The sequence below is a fragment of the Tenrec ecaudatus genome, chromosome 1, assembly GCF_050624435.1.
Source record: "Tenrec ecaudatus isolate mTenEca1 chromosome 1, mTenEca1.hap1, whole genome shotgun sequence".
NCBI classification, from domain to species: Eukaryota; Metazoa; Chordata; class Mammalia; order Afrosoricida; family Tenrecidae; genus Tenrec; species Tenrec ecaudatus.
Window position 1 is genome coordinate 57,152,863 of NC_134530.1, and position 19,937 is coordinate 57,172,799.

The window sequence follows — 19,937 nt, forward strand, 5'->3', positions numbered from 1 at the left end:
TAATCTACTCTGTCTTCTTAGGGGCGCTGTGAGCTGGGTTCCAACCCATAGCAGTGAGTTTGGTTTTCTCAGTCTGCAAAACGGATCCTCTCCAGTTCAGTCCACGTGGGTATGTTTGATGATCAAGCAACTTTACAGTCTTTTCTGCAAAGCAAACCACTCCTTTGTTGTGTTCGTCATCACATAGCCTGCATATTTTGCTAGCTTTTTGCATTATACTCTTGTCTGTCTGAGTATGTGTTACCCCTACTAGCTCAGTATCTGCTCTTCTCTGCGTCCATGGAGCCCAGCCCGTGAATCAAAGGACACAGGAGGAGTGATGGTAGAGGAAAGGGTAGGGGCACGCTGGTAGATTGCCTTGAGCTCAAGCACAAAGAAGAAGGAGGAGCCTAAAGGGCACCATTCTGGTCTGCCTACTTCCAGGATTAAAATCCTTGTCTGTCAACCTTTGCTGTGTAACAGTCTTGAGGATCCTGTTGAAATGTCTTTGTCTTGGGCGTCAGAACCAGTTTCAGTCATTAGCATTTCCCGCCATGCTGGTCTGTATCCTGGCACGTGCTGAATTAGAATTTTCCCCTTTCATACCACTCTCTACTCTCTTGGTGAATTCTGACTCATTTTTCCCGGTCGCAGCTGAAAGGTCATCTTTGGAAATTGTTCTCTGCATTCCCCAACACTTTGTGCAAAACCCTTTTGTGGTGATTCTCTAACACTGCAATTTTTTGTTCAGATGTGAATTCCCCTTGCTAGAGTAAGGGTGAGTTTCACCAAGAGCAGGGAATCTGTTTTATCCTTTTTGTTTTTATTTTTTTAATGTCTCTACATGTAACACCCACCACCCATCACATCTGCCAGTCTGTCTGATTGTGGTAGTTACATGCTGCAGTTATGCTAGAAAATACGCCAGCAGGGTCGCACATGGTTTCAGCGGAGCTTCCAGAATAAGACAGAGTAGGAAGAAGGACCGGTGAAAATAGCAACTTCTGAAAATATTGGCCAGTAAAAGACTTAGCATCTACACATCGTCAGATACCAAAGGCCCAATGGATGGAGGCAGAAGATTGTCAGAGATCGTGTCAGAGGACCGGCTGTGCTCCTTTGGTCTGAAGGCACTTGAGACGTGACTGAGGGGGAGCTGCTTCCTCAAAGTAGAGTCAACGATGTGACATAGCTGGACTAGTGCCTATGGCAGGAAAGTTTTCAGGCTCTTCATTTGCCGATGGAGGCACAACTCAAAATGAGAAGAAACAGGTGTAACATCTATCAATAGAACTTGGAATGTACAAAGTATGAATCTAGGAAAATTGGAAGTTGTCAGAAATGAGATGGAACACATAAAGATCGATATCCTAGACTTGCATGAGCTGAAATGGACTGGTGTTGGCCATTTAAAATCAGAAAACCAGATGGTTTACCATGGCAGTAATGACCCAATCAAGAGGAATGGCGTGGTATTCATTGCTAAAAAGGACACTGCGAGATCTATCTTGAAGTGCAATGCTATCTGTGATAGAATTATCTCTATCCACTTTCAAGGAAATCCAATCAATACAACTGTTACTCAAATTTATGTACCAACTGTCAAAGCTAGTAATGAAGAAACTGAAGAGTTCTACCAATGTCTTCAGTCAGACATGCATTGACCATGAAATTAAGATTCATTGACAATTACTGGCAGTTTGGGGGGAAAAAAGGAAACAAAGAGGAAGGAAGAATAGTAGGAAAATATGGTCTTGGTGATAGAAAAAGGCAGAGGCCAAATGAAAGACTTTTGTAAGACTTGTTCATAGAAAATACCTTTTTTTTCCTGACAAGACATACATATGGAATAAACAGGAATCTATATCTGTGGAATTGACTATATCTGTCAGAGAGATGACGGAGAAGCTCAGTATCAACAGCTGAAGCCAGACCAGGGGCTTATTGTGGCACAGATCATCCATTGTTCATATAAAGATCAAGTTAAAGATGAAGAAAATTACCACAAGTCCACGTAAGACAAAATATGATCTTGAGTCTATTCTGCCTGAATTTCGAGAACATCTTAAGAACAGATTTGAAGCCCTGAACACTAGTGACTAAAGACCTGATAAGCTGTGTGAACATAACAAGTAATTGCTGCAGAGCCTCAAACCAGGAAAGGTGTGTGTCAGGGCTGTATCCTCTCAACATGCTTATTTAATGTTAACGATGAGCAGATAACTAGAGAAGCTAGATTATATGAAGAAGAATGCTGTATCAAGATTGGAAGAAGGCTTATAACAACCTTCGATATGCAAATGACACCACCTTGCTCCCTAGAAGTGAGGAGGACTTGAAGCACTTGCTGATGAAGATGAAGGATTGCAGCCTTCAGTGTGGGTTATAAGTCAATGTAAAGGAATCCAAAGACCCTAAAACTGGACCAGTAGGTAACATCACGATCAATGGAGAAAAGATGGAAATTGTCAAGGTTTTCGTCTTGCTTGGATCCACAATTATTGCTAATGGAAGCAGCCATCAAGAGATCCAAAGACGCATGTCATTAGGCCAATCTGCTGCCCTAGTCCTCTTTAGAGTAAGAGAACTCTATGCCAAGAAATTTGGAAGACAGACACCTGACCAACAAACTGGAAAAGATCCATAGTTGTGTCCATTCCAAAGAAGGAGGAAATTTTCAAACAATGCATTAATATCACATGCAAGTCATGGTTTGCTGGAGGTCGTTAAAAAATAGTTGCAGCAGTACATTAACAGGGAACTACCAGAAAGTCAAGGCGAATTCAGAAGCTGGTGTAGAACAAGGTGTTATTGCCAGTGTCCAATGGGTCTTGGCTGAAAGAAGAGAACACCTGAAAGCTGTTTACTTGTGTTTCATTGACTCTACCACGGCATTGGACTGTGTGGATAATAACAATTATGGATATCACTGCAAAATGGGAATTGTCAAAAACTACATTGTGCTCGTGTAACCTGTACACCGACCAAGAGGCGGTTGTTTGTACAGCATAAGGGGAGACTACATGGTTTCACATCAGGAAAGTTATGTGTCAAGTTTGTATTCTTTTACCTATATGTGTTACATCTGTACACCGAGCAAAATATCTGAACTACAGCCTTCACTATGATTCCGTTTCAATAGAAATAAAACAAGCAATCCTCACCACTGCACCAATAAGCATCACGTGACAGTCAAAATGTTGACATTGCCCAGGAGTTTATTTCACTTTACTTAGATCCACAATCCAGGCCCCTGGACGCAGCAGTCAAGAAATCACATCACATATTGCACCGGACACAGCTGCTTCGGAAGACCACTCAAAAGTATTTAAAAGCAAGAAGGTCCCTGGAGGACGAAGCCATGGCGCTTTCAATCACCTCCTGTGCACGTGAGAGCCGGACAACGGGTGAGGAGGACCGAGAACTGATGCATGTGAACGATCGTGTAGGGAAAGAAGGACTGCATTATGGATTGCCGACAGAGCAACAGCAAGTCTGTTTGGGCAGAAGGGCAGCCAGCGTGCTCCTTAGAAGCGAGGATGGTGAGATTGGTGTCACGTTGGGCAATATCTCAGGCGGCATCAATCTCGGTGGACGGGATGCCTGGTGACGCGGGGAATCAGGGTAAAGGAAGAAGACCCGCAAGAAGATAGCCTGGCACAGTGACTGCGCCAACGGGCTCAAACACAGAGACGGCTGTGAGGACGGCCCTGGGCAGGGCAGGGCTTCATTAGGAGGTGCCTTGTGCCATTATTAATCGGAATGGACTCAATGCCACCTACCGACAATGAAACAAACCCCAAAACACATTCACACCCAAAGTGAAATATGCACGGGTGCGTGACAGGCACATAGATATTTTTCCAACACATATTTCCATCTTAAACAATTAGCTGGTGCCGAGCAGACAGACACACTGAGGTGCTGGTGCTCGAAGAAGCAGGTGGGGAGAGGGCAAGCCCCACTGCTCAGGCTGGACCGGTGGGGCACAGCGGTGTGGTGGGAATCCTGGTCTACAAGGAGTGTAAAGCATGGAGCGAGGCTGAGGTGGGGAGATGAAGAGTTCAGACGATCTTAATGACATGCTTCTCCGGCTTCATACTTCCTCCTAAGGCTAGCCCTCTCTTCCTCACAACCTCTATTAACACTGGATGGGCCTTAGGCTTCAGAAGATGCTAGGTAATTATCTTACTCTTCTTCCACCTTCCCCGAAGAAAGGAAGCATTTTAGCTATAAGGAAAGTGAGACCCAGAGCGGGTTGAAGACTTGGTTAAGTCCTGGTGGTGAGGCACTTCTGGAATGCAGGCAAATGCTGGCCTCTCGCTCACAAGCCCTCCAACCTTTTCTCCACCCCAGTGCTCCAGTTCTGAGGCTGTGCTTCGGCTCCGGTTCACTTGCTAAATGTGTGACAATGGCAACGGCTCTGGCTGTGTGATGTCATGATGTCGTACAATGATGCAATGCAGGAGGTGAGGACACAGACAAGGGGGGGCGGGGCGGGCAGGGAGGGGATGGTTCCTGCAGGTCTCAAAGCCTGGGACAGAACATGATGAGGAAATCTGTAGCCAGACAACGCAGAGCTCGGGGCAGGGGAGCTTGATGAACAATGGGCTTCCTACCGACACAGATGGGGAGAGGCCGGTCCCATGTCCTCCGCTCGCCACTCAGACACCGCAGCTCCTCACTACCCCGCAGGGTGTATCCAGGGTCACAGCTGAAGGACACAGAGCTCCCTGCAAAATGACCTCCATCATGGACCTTGTAGCCAAACTGAGGAGTTCCTGGGTCTTCACATTTGATGAGTTCAAAACCTGGTGGAGAAAAGAAGTAGTCGGTGTGATAGGTTTTTGTGTGTCAATGTGGCACCTGGAAGAAGATGTGGGTGGGGTTTAGCCTGTCAAACAAGCTTCAGCTTGATGACTGAGATAAATGGTCCTTCTCGCCCTCTTTGCCTACACCTTCCTGCTGGCCAGCCACTCTGAGACCTGCCGAGCTCCAGAGATGTGGTCACCATCGTGGGATCCATAGGACTTTGTCCCCATGGGCCTGTGATAGTCTTGCATTCTGCATCATTGCTTGTGACTGCATGAGTCTGAAGAGGGACTTAAGGACTGGTATCAAACTTGTGGACTTGAATTGGACTGGGCTGGGAGGTTTTCCTGATATATAAAGCTTCTTGATTATGTTAGTCTGGGCAGACTAGAGAAACAAATTCATAAACATGCATATGTATAAAAGAGTTTTATATAAAGGGTAATCGTACATTAAGAAAAAATCCCAACCCAGTATAGTCCAAGGTCCTAAGTCCGATATTAGCCAATATGTCTGATACCAATCTATAAAGTCCTCTTCAGACTCAGGAAACACATGCAATGAAGTCAAATGCAGGACAATCACAAGCCAGTGGGTAGAAAGTCTTTGGATCCAGTGGTGTTGTAAGCCTCTCAGCACTGGCAGGGGTCTCTATGTGGCTTCTCCAGCTTCCGAGGTCTGGTTGCATCAGGGTAGGTCCATGTGGCATCTCCAGCTCAGGGCTCTAGTGTAGTTCCATGTGTCTTGTCAGCTGCAATGTCTCCCAGGGAATGGTAGAGAGAGAGGTGTCTCCCGCCTCCAAGGAGGAAAATCAGAATTTCCCAGAATCCTCAGGAGAAGGCCATGCCCACACAGAGGCCTCATTGGCTATGATCTGATTGACAAGCTAGACTCCACCCCTACATGCTTAATCCTTAACTTGATAATGAGATAACTACCACATTGATATGAAGCTCTCTTACACCATATGAGAATGCCAGTGGATTTGTTTCTCGAGTCAGCGAACACAGTGAGCAAAGCACACCTGTCAGACAGAAACTGTGTCTCCTGTCTTCCCTGGAGCCCACACGTGCTCAACAGGAAGACACCTGGCTGGATCTTCTGGTTCTGACCCGGTCACGACTTGGGAATCCCTCCACATCCCAGTACTCAGGGAGGAGATCTTAAGGCGCTTTCATTTGCCTGGTGCTATATGCAAATGATTCCAGTTCCTCTTTCCAGGGCAGCTTCAACTGTTGGCAGCCACAGGGCTAGGTTGGGACTTCTACTCCCTGTGCTTGATTCGTAAGCAGGAGCGCCCCCTTCCCCCACCATTTGGCTCATCGAGACATCAAGACAAACACGAGTTATCGCTTCCGTTATCCGCAGGAGTCTCATACGTAGTTTGTAATTACTTGCATTTCACAACTGTGAATATTGCCCAGGGAAGGTTAAATAAATTGTTCCGAAGTCACACAATTGTCTCATGATAGCTGCGGGGTGCCATTCGGCTCTGCTTAATCCTGTTCCACTGCACCGTCTGCAGCTAACAGAAGATCCCTGACTAAGCCGGACAGCTGAGAGCCCCGGCAGGGGGAGCCTGATACACTTTATTGAGACCAGCTTTATTGAGATATAAACACACACCATGCAATTCCCTCATCTAAAGTGTGCCACTCAGTGTGTATGCGTGTGTGTGTGTGTTTAAAGTATTCACAGAGTTTTGTAGTCCCCACTGTGATCAGTTTTAGAACCTTTTCCTCAGCCCCAATGGAGGTCCCACACCTATTAGGGGTTACTCCACATTTCCTCCCTCACATTCCCTACTCTCCCAGCCCTGGAAGAGCAGGCTACATTTCTCTGGACCGCCTATGTAGAACAGTTCGTGGAAGTGGAAACAGATAATATGTGGTCCTTTGTGACCGGCTTCTTGTCTTTAGCAATAATGATTTCAAAATCCATCTTAGTTGAAGCGCGTAATTGGCCCTTCACTTTTTAATTGCCAAGTGATATTCCGCTGTGCCTGTCCATCGGTTGATGAATACTCATTGGATTTTAAAGAGCTTTCTAGAAGAGCACATTCCTTCCTATCTTGCGGTGGTTCCTCAGTGGAATTCCCATCGTCCCTGCCGGGGGACCTGTTTGATTCTGACCATTGCACCTCAACAGCAGCCACCACCCCTCTGTCCGTGGTGGATTGCGTGTTGCTGTGATGTTGAACGGTTTCAGTGGACCCTCTAGAGTAGGAAGCAAGGCCTGAGATCTACTTGTCATGGGTTGTTCCCCCTGCCTGAGAGCCAACTTGATGGCATCGACCAACAACCAGTCAGGAGAGGCTCTTCGGGGGCTGGAGCCCACCAGGCGCCCCACGCATAAGAGTCATGGTGATCTGGTTCTCTAGAGAGAACAGCCCTGGGAACCTCACGGGACAGCTCTACTCTATCCGATAGGCCCCGGTGAATTGGGTTGGAATTGACTCCGTGACAATAGGTAACCAAGGCCATAATTCCACATCGGTGTTTACGTTCTGAGAATTTGGTGGGAGCTCGCGATTATTGTGTGCGTGCATGAGTCAGGAAGCCCGTGCTGAAGGAGCACTGGTGGCGCGATGGGTTAAGTGTCTGTCTGCCAAGGTGGACGGCTCGCCTTTCTCCAGTGGCTCCAAGGGGGAGATGCATGATGACTTATTCCTGTGAGGACTACAATCAAGAAAACCTGAGGGGACAGTTCAGCTTTGTCACACGGGGTCACTACGAGTTGGACTCAACCGATAGCATCCAGCAGCAAAGTTTGGCTGCTTTAAGTTAAACGAAACAGTGAGTATAAGCGAACAAACGGCTGATGTGGCCCTCCCTTTGGCTAACCACGTGTTCAGACCCTGAATGGCAGCTCACCCAGACTCTAGACACAGAGTCTAGGGGAAAACAGCCAGCTAAGCCAACACCGGCTAGAGAACATCACACCCACTCGTGCGATGGACAGCGTCGCAGAGCCCGGCCTCCCTCTACTCATGGGCTAGGGAAGGTCCGACTTCACTGTGCACTCAGATGCAAGAAAGACTTACTGGAAAAATGCAGTTCGAAGCCCCTGCTGGTGTTCTCCGCATCGGTGATGAAGTCAAGCCACAGGCTGCTGGATGTGCTGTTCAGGGTCCTTCCCATCATCTCAGAGTGGCTGAATGCGCCCAGCAAACGGGCGGAGTTGTTGTTGCCATCGTAGACCTGGCAACAGGAGAGACAAGCAACCCAGTGGTGTCAACACAGCCTTCTTTCAAACAAGTTCTTACCCCACAGCCGGCCTGCTCAACCTTGAGCACCACTAAGAACTCCCAGGGAGGCAGTGAGACATGACATGCGAGGAAGACGGCAGAGTAGAGTTAGCAAAGGAGCAAGTCGCCAGCTCTTTTTCTGTCCACTGGGTGCTGGTGGTGCACCCATCCTGTGTCAGCGCGAACCCAGTCTCTAGGAATTGGTTGCTGGCTTAACCTGCCCAGCGGAGGGCTGGTCTTGCTTCTTCCACTCCCATATGGCCCTGGCTTACCCGTCAGCAGTCTGGGGAGGCCAACGCGGGGCTGGCTGAGTCCCTAAGCCATCTGCTTCTACAGGCAGGCAGGCTCCAAACAGCAGGCATCTTGACATTGCTAAGCCATCGATACTGTCCTTCCAGGGGATGATGCAGCTACCCTCCCGCCAGGCACCACCTTAGTGCACTGGAGCAGCGGCTTCAGGCACACCCACTCTGCGGGACGTGGCCCATGAGATCCCGGCAGGACGGAGAGAGACTAGTTCCACATGGTCCCTTTCCCTCCCCCAAACTCCTTCCCCCTTTCATCCTAAAATGAGGACTCCAGTTAGAGCCTGCTGGGCATGCCAGGGGTGGAATTGTGCAGGCATCTGGCTTTGTGGAATCCCATCTGTCCCTTGAACTTGCGTGTCTCCGCAAAGACAGCAATCATCAGGATAATGAACTGGCTCCCTAAGTTGCAGGGATGCGGCCCCTTTCCAGATAATTGTACAAACAACAACAGAAGTTGTGATGGAGGGAAAGACCCCCTGGTGCTTTGGTAAATATCAAAGATGGGATCTCTGGGTGGGTGATGAATATTTGTACATGGCACACAATGTGGTGGCAGCTGCCAGCAAAGTGGAACAATATTTCCATCCGACTATTTATGAAGCAACGCTTTCTAAAAGGAGCCATTCTTCAGGCTAACGGTGCTATATATTACAGAGAGTTGTTCAGGCTCCTGGGAGCCTCAAGTTGGTTTCTAGCTCTTATCCACAATTGTTTCATATTGTTGATAGACTGGGGCTTGCGGGGCAGTTCTGGGGTCCAACAAATATTGTGATGGCACCACTTTAGGGTTCAGTGCACCACTGCATCGAAATTGTTGTAAATATATTTTACCCGTTAAATCCTACATTGGAATGAATGAACCAAGGCATTAATCATCTGTGGCTGCTAGTATTGCAATTAAGAGGACAAGCAGCTATCATGTGCTTCTTGGTAGAAGACACACCGCCCGCTCCCCTACCCCCTAACAGCAAACAGCCAAATCGTGAATCAGATCAAGTCTCTAGAAACAACTTCCACTGTCCAGAGCACAGAGGATCATCGAGAATGATACTTGGAGTGTGTAATCATCAGAATTGAGCATGTGGGCAAACCCACTGGGCAAATGGCCTGGCTTCTTCTGCAAATCCATTACCAGGGACGAGAAGAGATGGAGGAGAACCACAGCTAAGAGAAAATTAGTCCAGCGTGTGGACTGTATTTGGATCCCGACACAAACAAGCTCTACATTTAAAGAACATTATGGCATTTATGAGATAATTGGAAATTGGAACACCAACTTAATAAAGGATGGTCTTAAAAATTATTGTTAATTAATAAAGAGTTTAATGGGAACAGGATTTTTCTTTAATTTCAAAGCATAGCTCATTTTGATTCACTAAGAACACAACTGCCTCATTACAATAAAATCTTTATTGGAGAAAACTTACCAAACCCAGAAAGCAAACAGAAATGAAACCCCTGCAGCAGGAATGAGAGTTTAGTGATTGTCTCCCTAGCCTTTGTTCTGGGGTGTGCTTTCTTTCATCTCATATTTCCTTACCAACTAAAATATGAAAACAGGAGCCAACTACAGATATTGTATGACAACCTGCTTGTTTACTTATTGCAATGTGTATGTTTTTTTCCAGGGTGCATGTAAATAGCTTCAGGGATTACCATCATGCTATTAAACCAATGCCAATCAGTGCCACACAGTGACTGGCACCTCATAGGCGCTCAATAAATGCGTCATAAGTACATGAGCCAATGTTTTCTCCTTCATCTGTCTGCATCTATTTGGGTACATGTTATAAGAATCCTCCTTTTCTCCCTATTTGGTTAACTTTTTGTTGAAACGCTCTTTGTAAATATTCTGGCCATCTGTCACTGACTTTCAATCCATCTCTGCCATACATTGTTGTTCAGTTCGGACTCCGAATGGCCCGGGGTTCAACAGAGCACGCTGCTGCTCACTCCTGAGCCGTTCTCACAACTGTGGACTCGTGTGTGCTTATGGCTGTCGACATGGAGCCACTTCCTCTCCTTGAGGGTCTTCCTTGTTTTTGCCGACCCTCTACTTTGCCAACCATGATGTCTTGCTCCAGAGACTGGTCCCTCCTGGGAACAAGTCCAAAGTCTTGCCATTGTCACTTTCAAGGCATAGTTAGCTGTCCTTATTCCAAAATACATTGTTTCCCCCCTTCTGGCCGTCATAAGCATAATGTAATATACTTTTCAATACCATGAGCCAAGTACTTCACCTTTCCTCAGACCCTCCTTATTCACATGCATAGGAGGCGACTGGAAATGCCATGGTGGAGAGGCATTTTATAACACTTCAAAGAAGTGTTTTTACACCAGATTTGACCCCTGGAATTTATTGTTTGATTCGCCCTTTGGCTGTTACATGGATAATTCGGTGTATCTGGTTTGCTTTGCCAACTGTCTAGTCCATTCCATTAAGCTGTTTGTTTATTCCTGAGCCCAAACCACATAGTTTTAGTTTCTGTAACTTTATGATCTCTCTAAATATTTGGGAGGGCAAACCTTCCCTCATTAGTCTTCATTTGTTATTGTGCTAAAACGATACATAACAAAAATAGAGAGGAATTTAGCAATTTCTACAAGAACAATTCAGTGACATTGATTTTGTACAAGTCATGCAACCATTCTTTCTACCTGCTTTCATATATTAGACTTTTAATGATTCTATTATTCTCTCACAATCATTTAGATAAATTTGAGAAGGATTTATCCAAATAATAATTTTTAAAAATCTTTGCGCAACGTCGATTGGGTAACAGTAAATCCATAGACGGAGAAACAAACCTACAAAAGCACACATCCATGTCAGAGCAAGCCTTCATCCACGTCAGAGCAAGCCTTCATCCATGTCAGAGCAAGCCTTCCTTTGCAGATACAAGGATACGTTCCGAAAGCACCATTCCTGGGATTCCGGCTTGCTCATGCACGGGGGTTATTCCAGATCATATGGGTTTACGTGGGCCTCTGTGGTCAGGGGGTGGCTGGCTGCAGACAAGCTCTCAGGAACATGCCTGTCTGCATCTCGTTAAGAAGATTTTTAAAAATGGCAAACTTTTTGTGCCATGGGAAACATGATTCTGAAACATATGATTCTGGGGTGAGTGATAAAATCAAAAATTGAAAACAGAACTCAAAGTGGATAGCTCCCCAACTGCAGCTTTGCAATGACTTTACAGGAATTCTGCTGCTCATAAAACAATTTTTTTAAAAAAGATGGATCCCTATTTTCAGAATGGTCAGGAAGACCTCAAAGATGAGCCAACAGAGGGAAGACCATCAACATGGATGAGTGGAATCAGCCCCTCGAGTTACCATGGCCAGGCCAGCAACGGGAGCTGGGCCCTCACGTGGTTTGGCCTTTCCACTGTAAGCAGCTAGTTTGGCCTCGGCAAGCTTTCGGCTCCATGGATGCTGAACACCTTGCTGGAAGATCGGCTAGCTCAAACAGCAGCTCATTCCATCAGTCTTTTACGCAAAGTCAACCCTATGCTGGTGGGTTCTGGAAGGAAGCATAAAGAGCCTTGGATTTACGAGTATGACACCGGGAGCAGCTCCAATCGGAACTGTGCCTTCTGAGGGGCTCTGCTGGACCAGTGAAAGTCACAGCTGAGAGGTCAACTTTTTGAGTGGACTCTCAAGGGGGTAATCTTCATAGACTTTCGTGAAGGAAACAGGGTGATCCTGGGGGCTTACTATGAAGAGGTTTAAAGAAAGCTGAAAACGACATCAGGGAAGGAAAAAACCGAGGGAGATCCTGCTAAGGAATTTGCTCCCCCATCGGGACAGTATATCTCCTTATTCTTCAAGGGGAGCAGGGACTCTCCTGCAAGAATTTCACTACTGCACCCACCTCAGAGCGTTCAGAATCCCCCTTCCTCCCAGATTCAAAGAACAGTTAAAAGGAACATCATCTGAGTCCTAGGGTGTCAAAGCTGTCACTTTGAGGGGGTGTGAATCAGAGAGTGCAGGATTCTTTGGGGAAGGGCTAGAGGGATGGAAACATCACCGTCAGAAGTGTGCAAACCCAGATGGAGGACATGTCAAGAAACAATCGTTTCCCATTTGGGTATTTTTGTTTAATAAAGGTTTCTATGACTCCCTAGCAATACATATTTTAAAATTTTATTTAACCTTACATGGTATCTGGGTTCATTTCATCAAGCAATCTCTGTGCATCTCATTAAAATTCTGTATTTATTTCAGAGTATTTTTATACTTTTGATTCCTTTTGGGAATGAGACTTTTGTGTGCATTGATATCTTGGTGGGGTATTGCTTATCTTGAAGAAAACTGCACTGATGGTCCACTTAATCATTGTATAGCAGTTAAAACCAGGCCCAGACACATATTGATCTCATGTCTGTTAGAATAGAATTTTCCACCATAGAGTTTTCAATAGCTGATGTTTTTTTAAAGCAGTTCACCAGGCCTTTGCTCTGGGTGGATTCCAACCATTTGGTTAACCCTTTGAACCACGCAGAGACTATTCACAGGAGACAGGGATGTGTTCCTGAGGAATCCAGGAGAAGCTATGCACATCCACTACGTCAAATAAGACAGCCAGACAAGATGGCTAGTTTCAAAATGATTATGTAAATGGATACATTTTAGACAGCACACAAACAGCGTGGTATGGACAATCTTGACTTGCGTCCCTCCATGTCCTAGGATTTCCCTTTAGGGCATCCATCTAGAAGAGAGATGGATGTTGCTTGAAGGGAAGGCCCCTCTTCACCTTTGTTAGTCATTGCCTGGTTCCTATCTTACTAGCAACGGATGAAGGCATCCAGGCAGTGCCATAAGGAAGCTCTCGGCTACTTAAAGGTTGGAGGGTCAAATCCACCCAGTGGCTCTCTAGGAGAAAGTCCTGGAACGAGAAAACCAGATAGGTCCGTTCTGCTCGGTCACAGGGGCAGCAGTGAGTTGGCATCGGCTCGACAGCTAGCAGCAGCAGCAGCAGCAGGGTACAAGAGAGTTCATAGCCTGTCAACATCTGCCATTCTCAGGACACTGGTCTGCTCATCTCAAGGTCAACAGTTCAATACCAGCAGGTGCTTTGTGGAGAAAAGTGGGGGCTTTCTACTCCCATAAAGAGTTACACTTTTTGAGCCCTAGGTATCAGCTCCTCTTTTTTCCCCCTCCCTCCCCTGCCTTCCCACTCTCAAGGAACCCTGATAAATTATAAATTATTATTATTTTCATATCTTATATAACCCACTGTCTCCCTGTTGTTCATTCCCCTGGTTGGGTGGGGACGCGTGGTTATATACCAATTGCATTCAGTTCCCCATTTCTTCCCCTTCTCTTCCCACCGTCCCCCTACCCTTGTGGTATCACTACTCCCATGACTGTTCCTGAGGGTTTTATCTGTCCTGGATTCCGTGTGTTGAGTGTGTACATGCTCTGGTCTAGCAGGATCTGTAAGATAGAACTGGGGTCACGATAGTCGTGGGAGGAAGCATTAACGAACTATGCTGCACCCTGGCTGGCTCCTTCTTTCCTTGTGACCCTTTGGACTCAAACAAAAAGAAAGTATTTTGAAAACGATGATGGGGACATATGTACAAACGTGCTTGATGCAATTGCTGTATGGATTGTTAGAGCTGTAAGAGTCCCAAGTAAAACTACTCATTAAACTTTTTAAACAAAGGAGTTACACATTCTGAAACTCACAGAGGTAGTTCTACCCTGCCCTGTAGGATTGCTATGAGTCCACATCGACTCAATGGCAGTGACTTTGCTTTGTTTGTTTCCGTATAAATCTTCCAGGACAAAGGTGCACCTGAACCAAAGCATGGTGCCTTCAATGGCCTCATATGCACGTGGGAAAGCTGGCTGTGACCAAAGGAAAATCAGTGCATTTGAGTTACAGTGCTGGTGAGAAGTACGGAAAGTACCCAGGGCTGTCTAAAGAACAATCAAATTGGTCTTGGAAGAGGTACAGCCAGAACGCTCCTTAGAGGCAAGGGTGGTCCAGTCGCTGGAGAAGGACATCATGCTTGGTAAAGTAGTTGGGCAGCAAAAGTGAGGAAGGCCCTTGACCAGATGGTGGACACAGTGGCTGCATGGACGGGCTCAAGCATCAGGACAACTGTGAGGATGGCCCAGGGCCCGCGGAACCGACCAACGGCATGTGGCAACATCGTCTTCTCATTTTATGCATGCCATTGGGCATCTTGTTTTAATTCACCTTTTCTTGATTAACTCTCAGGTGGAGCATCTTTCTGTAGGTTTACCCACAATTCTGCTTCCCTTTTCCATGCTTTGCTTTTTCTTGTTCCTTCTCCTTCATGAACTTGAAGCCTCACTCCCATTATCCCTTTGTACCCTCTGGGAATTGATTTCAGGATCCAGGATGCATATGAAAGTTTGGGTGTGTTCAAGTCTCATATAGAAATGGTATCGGACTTGCTTTGACCCTATACACACTCTTCTTAGTCTTGAAGTCATCGCTAGATCACTGGTGGCATAGTGGGTTACGGACTGGACTGCTCACCACAAAGTCTGCTATCTGAAACGGCCAGCCACTCCGCAGGAGAACGCTGGGGCGTCCTCCTCCTGAACAGAGTTGCTGGCGCAGAAATGCACAGGGGCTGTCCGTCCTATACGCTCCTCTGTGGCCGCTGTACGTTGGAATTGCCTGGATGGCAGTGAGTTTGTGTCGAGAATACAACGCGAACACGACGCAAACCGCTCTGGATATACCTTCTGAGACTGCGGGATGGTTCTGACGATTTGATTGCTTATTTTCCCTCGTGATCTGAAGTGTTCTGAGTATTTTTGATTGTGGTTGTTTGGATCTGAGAATGTGCAGGCTACAGATTGGAGTGCTGTCTGTACATTCATTTTAGTTTTATATCTTTTAAAACAAACGTTTCTAATTTTCTGCAGCCAAGGCCCTGCATATTTTTTGTTAGTTATTCCTAGGTGTCCGATAGCTTTTGTTTTTAATATGAATGAGTTTTCCCTCCTCCAATTACATGTTTTAAGTGGTATAGAAATGCCAGACGCCTTGCTTATTGATCCTAATGGGTCTGACAGTTGACTAGGTGATTCTTAAATACTTTTTTGATAAAAGTACATGATTTTACTTAAGAGACCATTTTCGATATTTCTTTTCCATTTTCATGCTTTCTTCCACCCCCATCCCTTTCGATGGAATGGTAATGGCTCGGATCTTCAGTACAATGTTGAAAACTATTTGTGATAACAGGGCAAGCTCGTCTTGTTCTTGGCTTTACTGGGACCCCTTACGACGGTTTGCTGGTTAGCGTACAATGTTTGATGCAGGCCTTCGGTAGTAACCTCTCTCTAGTCAGAATAGGAAAGTTAGCTTCTGTTATGGTTATTCGAGTTATTTTTAAAAATCAATAATGGATATTGAGTTCCCTCGGTGATGTTGGTAGGAAGAGGTGTATTTCTGTTTATAAGATTTCAGGTTGAGCCATGTGAAATTGCCGACACTCCACCAGTGTGGGACTATAGAAGAGGGAATTTCATCTGGTCTGGGTAATAGCCAACACAAGGAGCTTTTCTAACGTGCGCTCCTCGTATTTCTGGAACAAATTCCATCGGTGGTTTTTGTTTTCACACACAACTGGATTCCGTCCGATACTTTACTTAGAAACTTTAGATCTATTGTGGTGAGATTGACTTAGAGAGTTCCTGTTCTTAGACTCCCCCCTTATTCATTTTGATTTCAATATTTCCACTTGCCTCATTTAGAAAGTTAACTAGGCTATGGATCCTATTTTTCTCTTTTTTGTAGTGGTTGAATTATTATAAGGATTAATCGCATCTATAAGCCTTGTTAGAGTTTAATTACAAAACATAGTCTGGATCTGGGGCCTTTGGCAAGATTATGAGATCATTTAATTTATGAATGGGCATTATTCTAGTCAGGGTTTCTAGCTCTTTGTAATTTTAAAAAGATTGTTTTCCATAATAATTCCTATTTCAAGTAATTGATCCAAAGGAAATTAATGGCCCACTTGAACTCCAGCGTCATGACCCTGAGACCAGAAGAACTAGATGGTGCTCAGCTACTATCATCTACCACTCTGATCTGGACCACAGAAGGTCCTAGATACAATGGAAGGAAAATGCAGAGAAAAATTCAAAAGCATAAAAAGTCTGGTCTGATAGAGACTGGTGGAACCCCTAAGACCGGCCCTAGACACCTTTCTTACCTGGAACTGAACCCACCCCCTGGGATCACCTTCAAGCCCAGCAGGTCCAAGAAGTGACCCATAATCCACCTTGCGAGAGACCCGAAGGGCAGCATTTGCCCCAAATCAAAGTTCAGCATACAGGCAGGGGCAGGCGAGAAGACGGAATGGGGGTGATGACCATGAGGAGGGAGTCAGCTGTTGAAGGGAAAACCGATGTTCTCTGCACACTTTTACCCAAATGACCATAAAAAGTTAAAGAAGCAAGTTTCTGATTCTTGTCTCACAGCTGCTAGCAGATGTTTTATTTTTATCCCAGCTCTCGCGTATGACTCGCTCTCCTCTTTGTAATATCACCCATGCATGACTCCTCTTTTTTTTTATCCATCCTGCCAGATTAATCTAGCCAATCGGTTCTTTTTCAAAGAACCAGCTCTTGGCTTCACTGACAGCAGCTCCTGCTGTATGTGTGTGTGTGTGTGTGTGTGTACGGTATGTATGTGATGGATGTATGTGTGTACGGTATGTATGTGATGGATGGATGTGTGTTTGTATGTATGTGATGGATGTGTGTGTGTTTGTATGTATGTGATGGATGATGTGTGTTTGTATGTATGTGGTGGATGGATGTGTGTTTGTATGTATGTGATGGATGTGTGTTTGTATGTATGTATGTGCGTATGCACTTGGAGACACTTCTGCATCGTTTCTTAAAATTGTGGGAGAGAGAACAAAACATTCGACATTTCCACATTTTTGCGTACAATTCAGTGACATTAATGATGTCCATCCTATTGTGTAACCATCATCACTATCCATCTCCAGCCAGGAGCCCGGGCCTGTAGCAGGTCATGCGTCATGAGTCCGGCCACTACACACAAGGGCAGCGGTTGAATTAAGGATGAAGCTTTCTCCTCCTGAAAGGCATTCCAGTCTCAGGGACCCATGGGGGCAGTTCTAGCCTGTCCTAGAGGGCCACTCTGGGCTGGAATGAGCTCAATGGCCGTGGGAGAGAGACAGACAGAGACACAGAGAGAACTATCACCAATGTTTCCATTTCCCTTAACAGAAGTTCAAGGTACGCTCAGCCAGGATTCCTCATTACCTCCTTCTTCCTCTGCCTGCCTGCTTTTATCCTTAAAAGTATCTTCATCCCACCTACTTTGGATCTACTCTGCTGTATTAGTCAAGCTACCTGACTTCTTATTTATTTTTAACCTGGGTGATCTGCCAGAGATTAACCAAGGTATATTAAAATTTTCCATGGTGACTGCAATGTTATTAAATTAAAAATGATTTCCCATAGCCTTTGTTTAATTTATTCAAGCTATGTTGTTTAGCATGTAAAGTTTTACTGTGGAGTGATTCCACATTTTAATATAAAAGAACCATCTTTTCCCTTTCTCCTTCTGAGACGTGGGAGAAAGCCTCAAATTCACCATATAATAAACTGATTTCACTTTCCCGTGGTTTACCATCTTCCCTTCATCGCCTCCATTCCATTTTTTAATTGGGTGATCATGTTTTTCATCGCTATTCAATCTCTCTTCATCTCAGATTGCTCTGTTTTCATTATTGCCTACTTTTTGTACCATAAATATAATATTCTCTCAGATCCTGTAAAGAATACAAATTAGGAGCCTTAAGGATTATTTTTCTTTGTTGCTTACAGGAGGATAATTAGCTACGATCCCTCTGACAGGTCCCCTTCTTTTGGGCTGCGCAATGTCTTCCCATATCCGGCTACTTTTCTTATTGGCACACACTTACTGTGGGGGAGTCAAAACACCCAGGGGTCTGTCAGGGATCTGGGAGAGCAGATCCAGAAGATGCCACAGCAGGAGAGCCTGGCCTTGGTGCTAAATTGTGTGTGTGTGTGTGTGTGATCATACAATCTCTTCTCCAATGAGCATCACGTCTCCTGTTAGGCACAAGCCAGAGCAGGGCCCTGCTTGATGTGACTGGCCAACAAAAATCACATGAGAGGCAGAATGCCACGTTACCAATCATGGTTCCAGAAGGGCTAGTAGGATAACAGTCCAGGTGTGTCCTCGACCATCCTTGCTGCTGCTCAGCGTGAGTGGTTGGGTGGTACCGGGATACAAGTTGCTGAGGGAGTGGGTGACTAAAGAAATTTGCAGTTGCCAAGTGTAAGGCACAACCACGGGGTCACATATGCCTGGAAACAGGCAAGTTTCGTGGATCGTAAATCCAGGACTGTGCACAAGGTTGACGCGTTTGAACGGTGGCGTTGTGGAGAATACTGAAGATACCAGGAGCCTCCAGAAGAATGACGTGCTCGGTTTGAGAAGAGTACACTCAGCACGTTCCCCTGAAGTAGGACTGGCCAGACTGAGATGAGCTTCCTGGAGACACATCATCAAGGAAGCAACAACACTAGAAAAGGCCGCCATGTCTGATCAAGTTCAGAGTCCGTGAACATGAGGAAAACCCTGAGGGACATGGTTTGACATAGAGTCTCAGCCACGGTCTTACACCTGCCAATGACCACGAGGACAGCACAGGTTTCCATCAGTTAGATAGAGAACGGGTTGGACCCAGTTCTAAGACGATGAACAACAACATAGGTTTGGACGGTTAATCAGATGCAAGACATACTGTATCTTGGGGGATGAGTAAGGAGCAGAGGAAGTGGCTGGCCTCCCAGGTCAGGAGTTCAGAGGGACATTTAGCTTCTTTGGGCGAGCAGGCACGTCCTGAGGTCAGGAATGTGCCAGCGTTCTGGCAGGTGGGTCCATTACACTGGGCCAGGAGAAAATGGATTTGGAGGTGACGGATGCTTCAGATTTCCTTTGCACATATTCCTGTCAGGGGAGACAAGCGTGTCTGGTTCAAAAAACAGAGCTGCTGCAGCAGACTGTAACTGTGCAGAAGCCTTGACCCCCGTTTAGCAAACTCTAGCTATGGGGTTCTTTAAGTTCTGAAACTGGTCTGGTACCTGTTTGCATCTTGGAGCACTGTGTCCTTTGGAGAAGAACTAAGAAAAGGAAGGGGATACGTGGCCCACCCTGATCTCCCCCTGGGCTGTCCTCTCACTCGGACCTGGTTCTATAGAATGGGCCCATGAATCGCCTTTCAGCCAGGTCGGGAGTCACAGCCCAACTTTCTAAGGACCATACTAAAGAGGAGATGCTTTGGGCATAGACGGTGGAGGATGCTTTGGGCATAGAAGTAGGAGGATGCTTTGGGCATAGACGGTGGAGGATGCTTTGGGCATAGAAGGTGGAGGATGCTTTGGGCATAGAAGGCTGAGCCCAACATAAGAAAGCTTGAGCCCTCTCCTGTTGGGTTACAGGGCTGGTTGTGCAGGTGGTGGCTACAGAGACCAAGCCTGAAGTCTTCCTAAGCTGATATCAAAGAGTTCAAGAAGAAAGAAAA

At 46.0% G+C, this 19,937-nt stretch overlaps 1 protein-coding gene across 4 annotated transcripts in view; it reads right to left on the reverse strand.

Annotated features, from left to right (window-relative positions):
- CSMD2 (CUB and Sushi multiple domains 2) overlaps positions 1–19,937 on the reverse strand; it is a 781,206-nt gene that overhangs the window by 215,442 nt on the left and 545,827 nt on the right. For all 4 annotated transcript variants that reach the window (XR_012785340.1, XM_075553739.1, XM_075553737.1 and 1 more), the window contains 2 exons: positions 7,835–7,991; positions 4,599–4,790 (listed from right to left, as the gene is read on the reverse strand). Coding sequence is in view for 3 of the 4 variants with exons in the window: in XM_075553739.1 (XP_075409854.1) it covers positions 4,599–4,790; positions 7,835–7,991 (349 nt within the window). In the remaining variant the exon portion in view is untranslated. The remainder of the gene's footprint in view (positions 1–4,598; positions 4,791–7,834; positions 7,992–19,937) is intronic.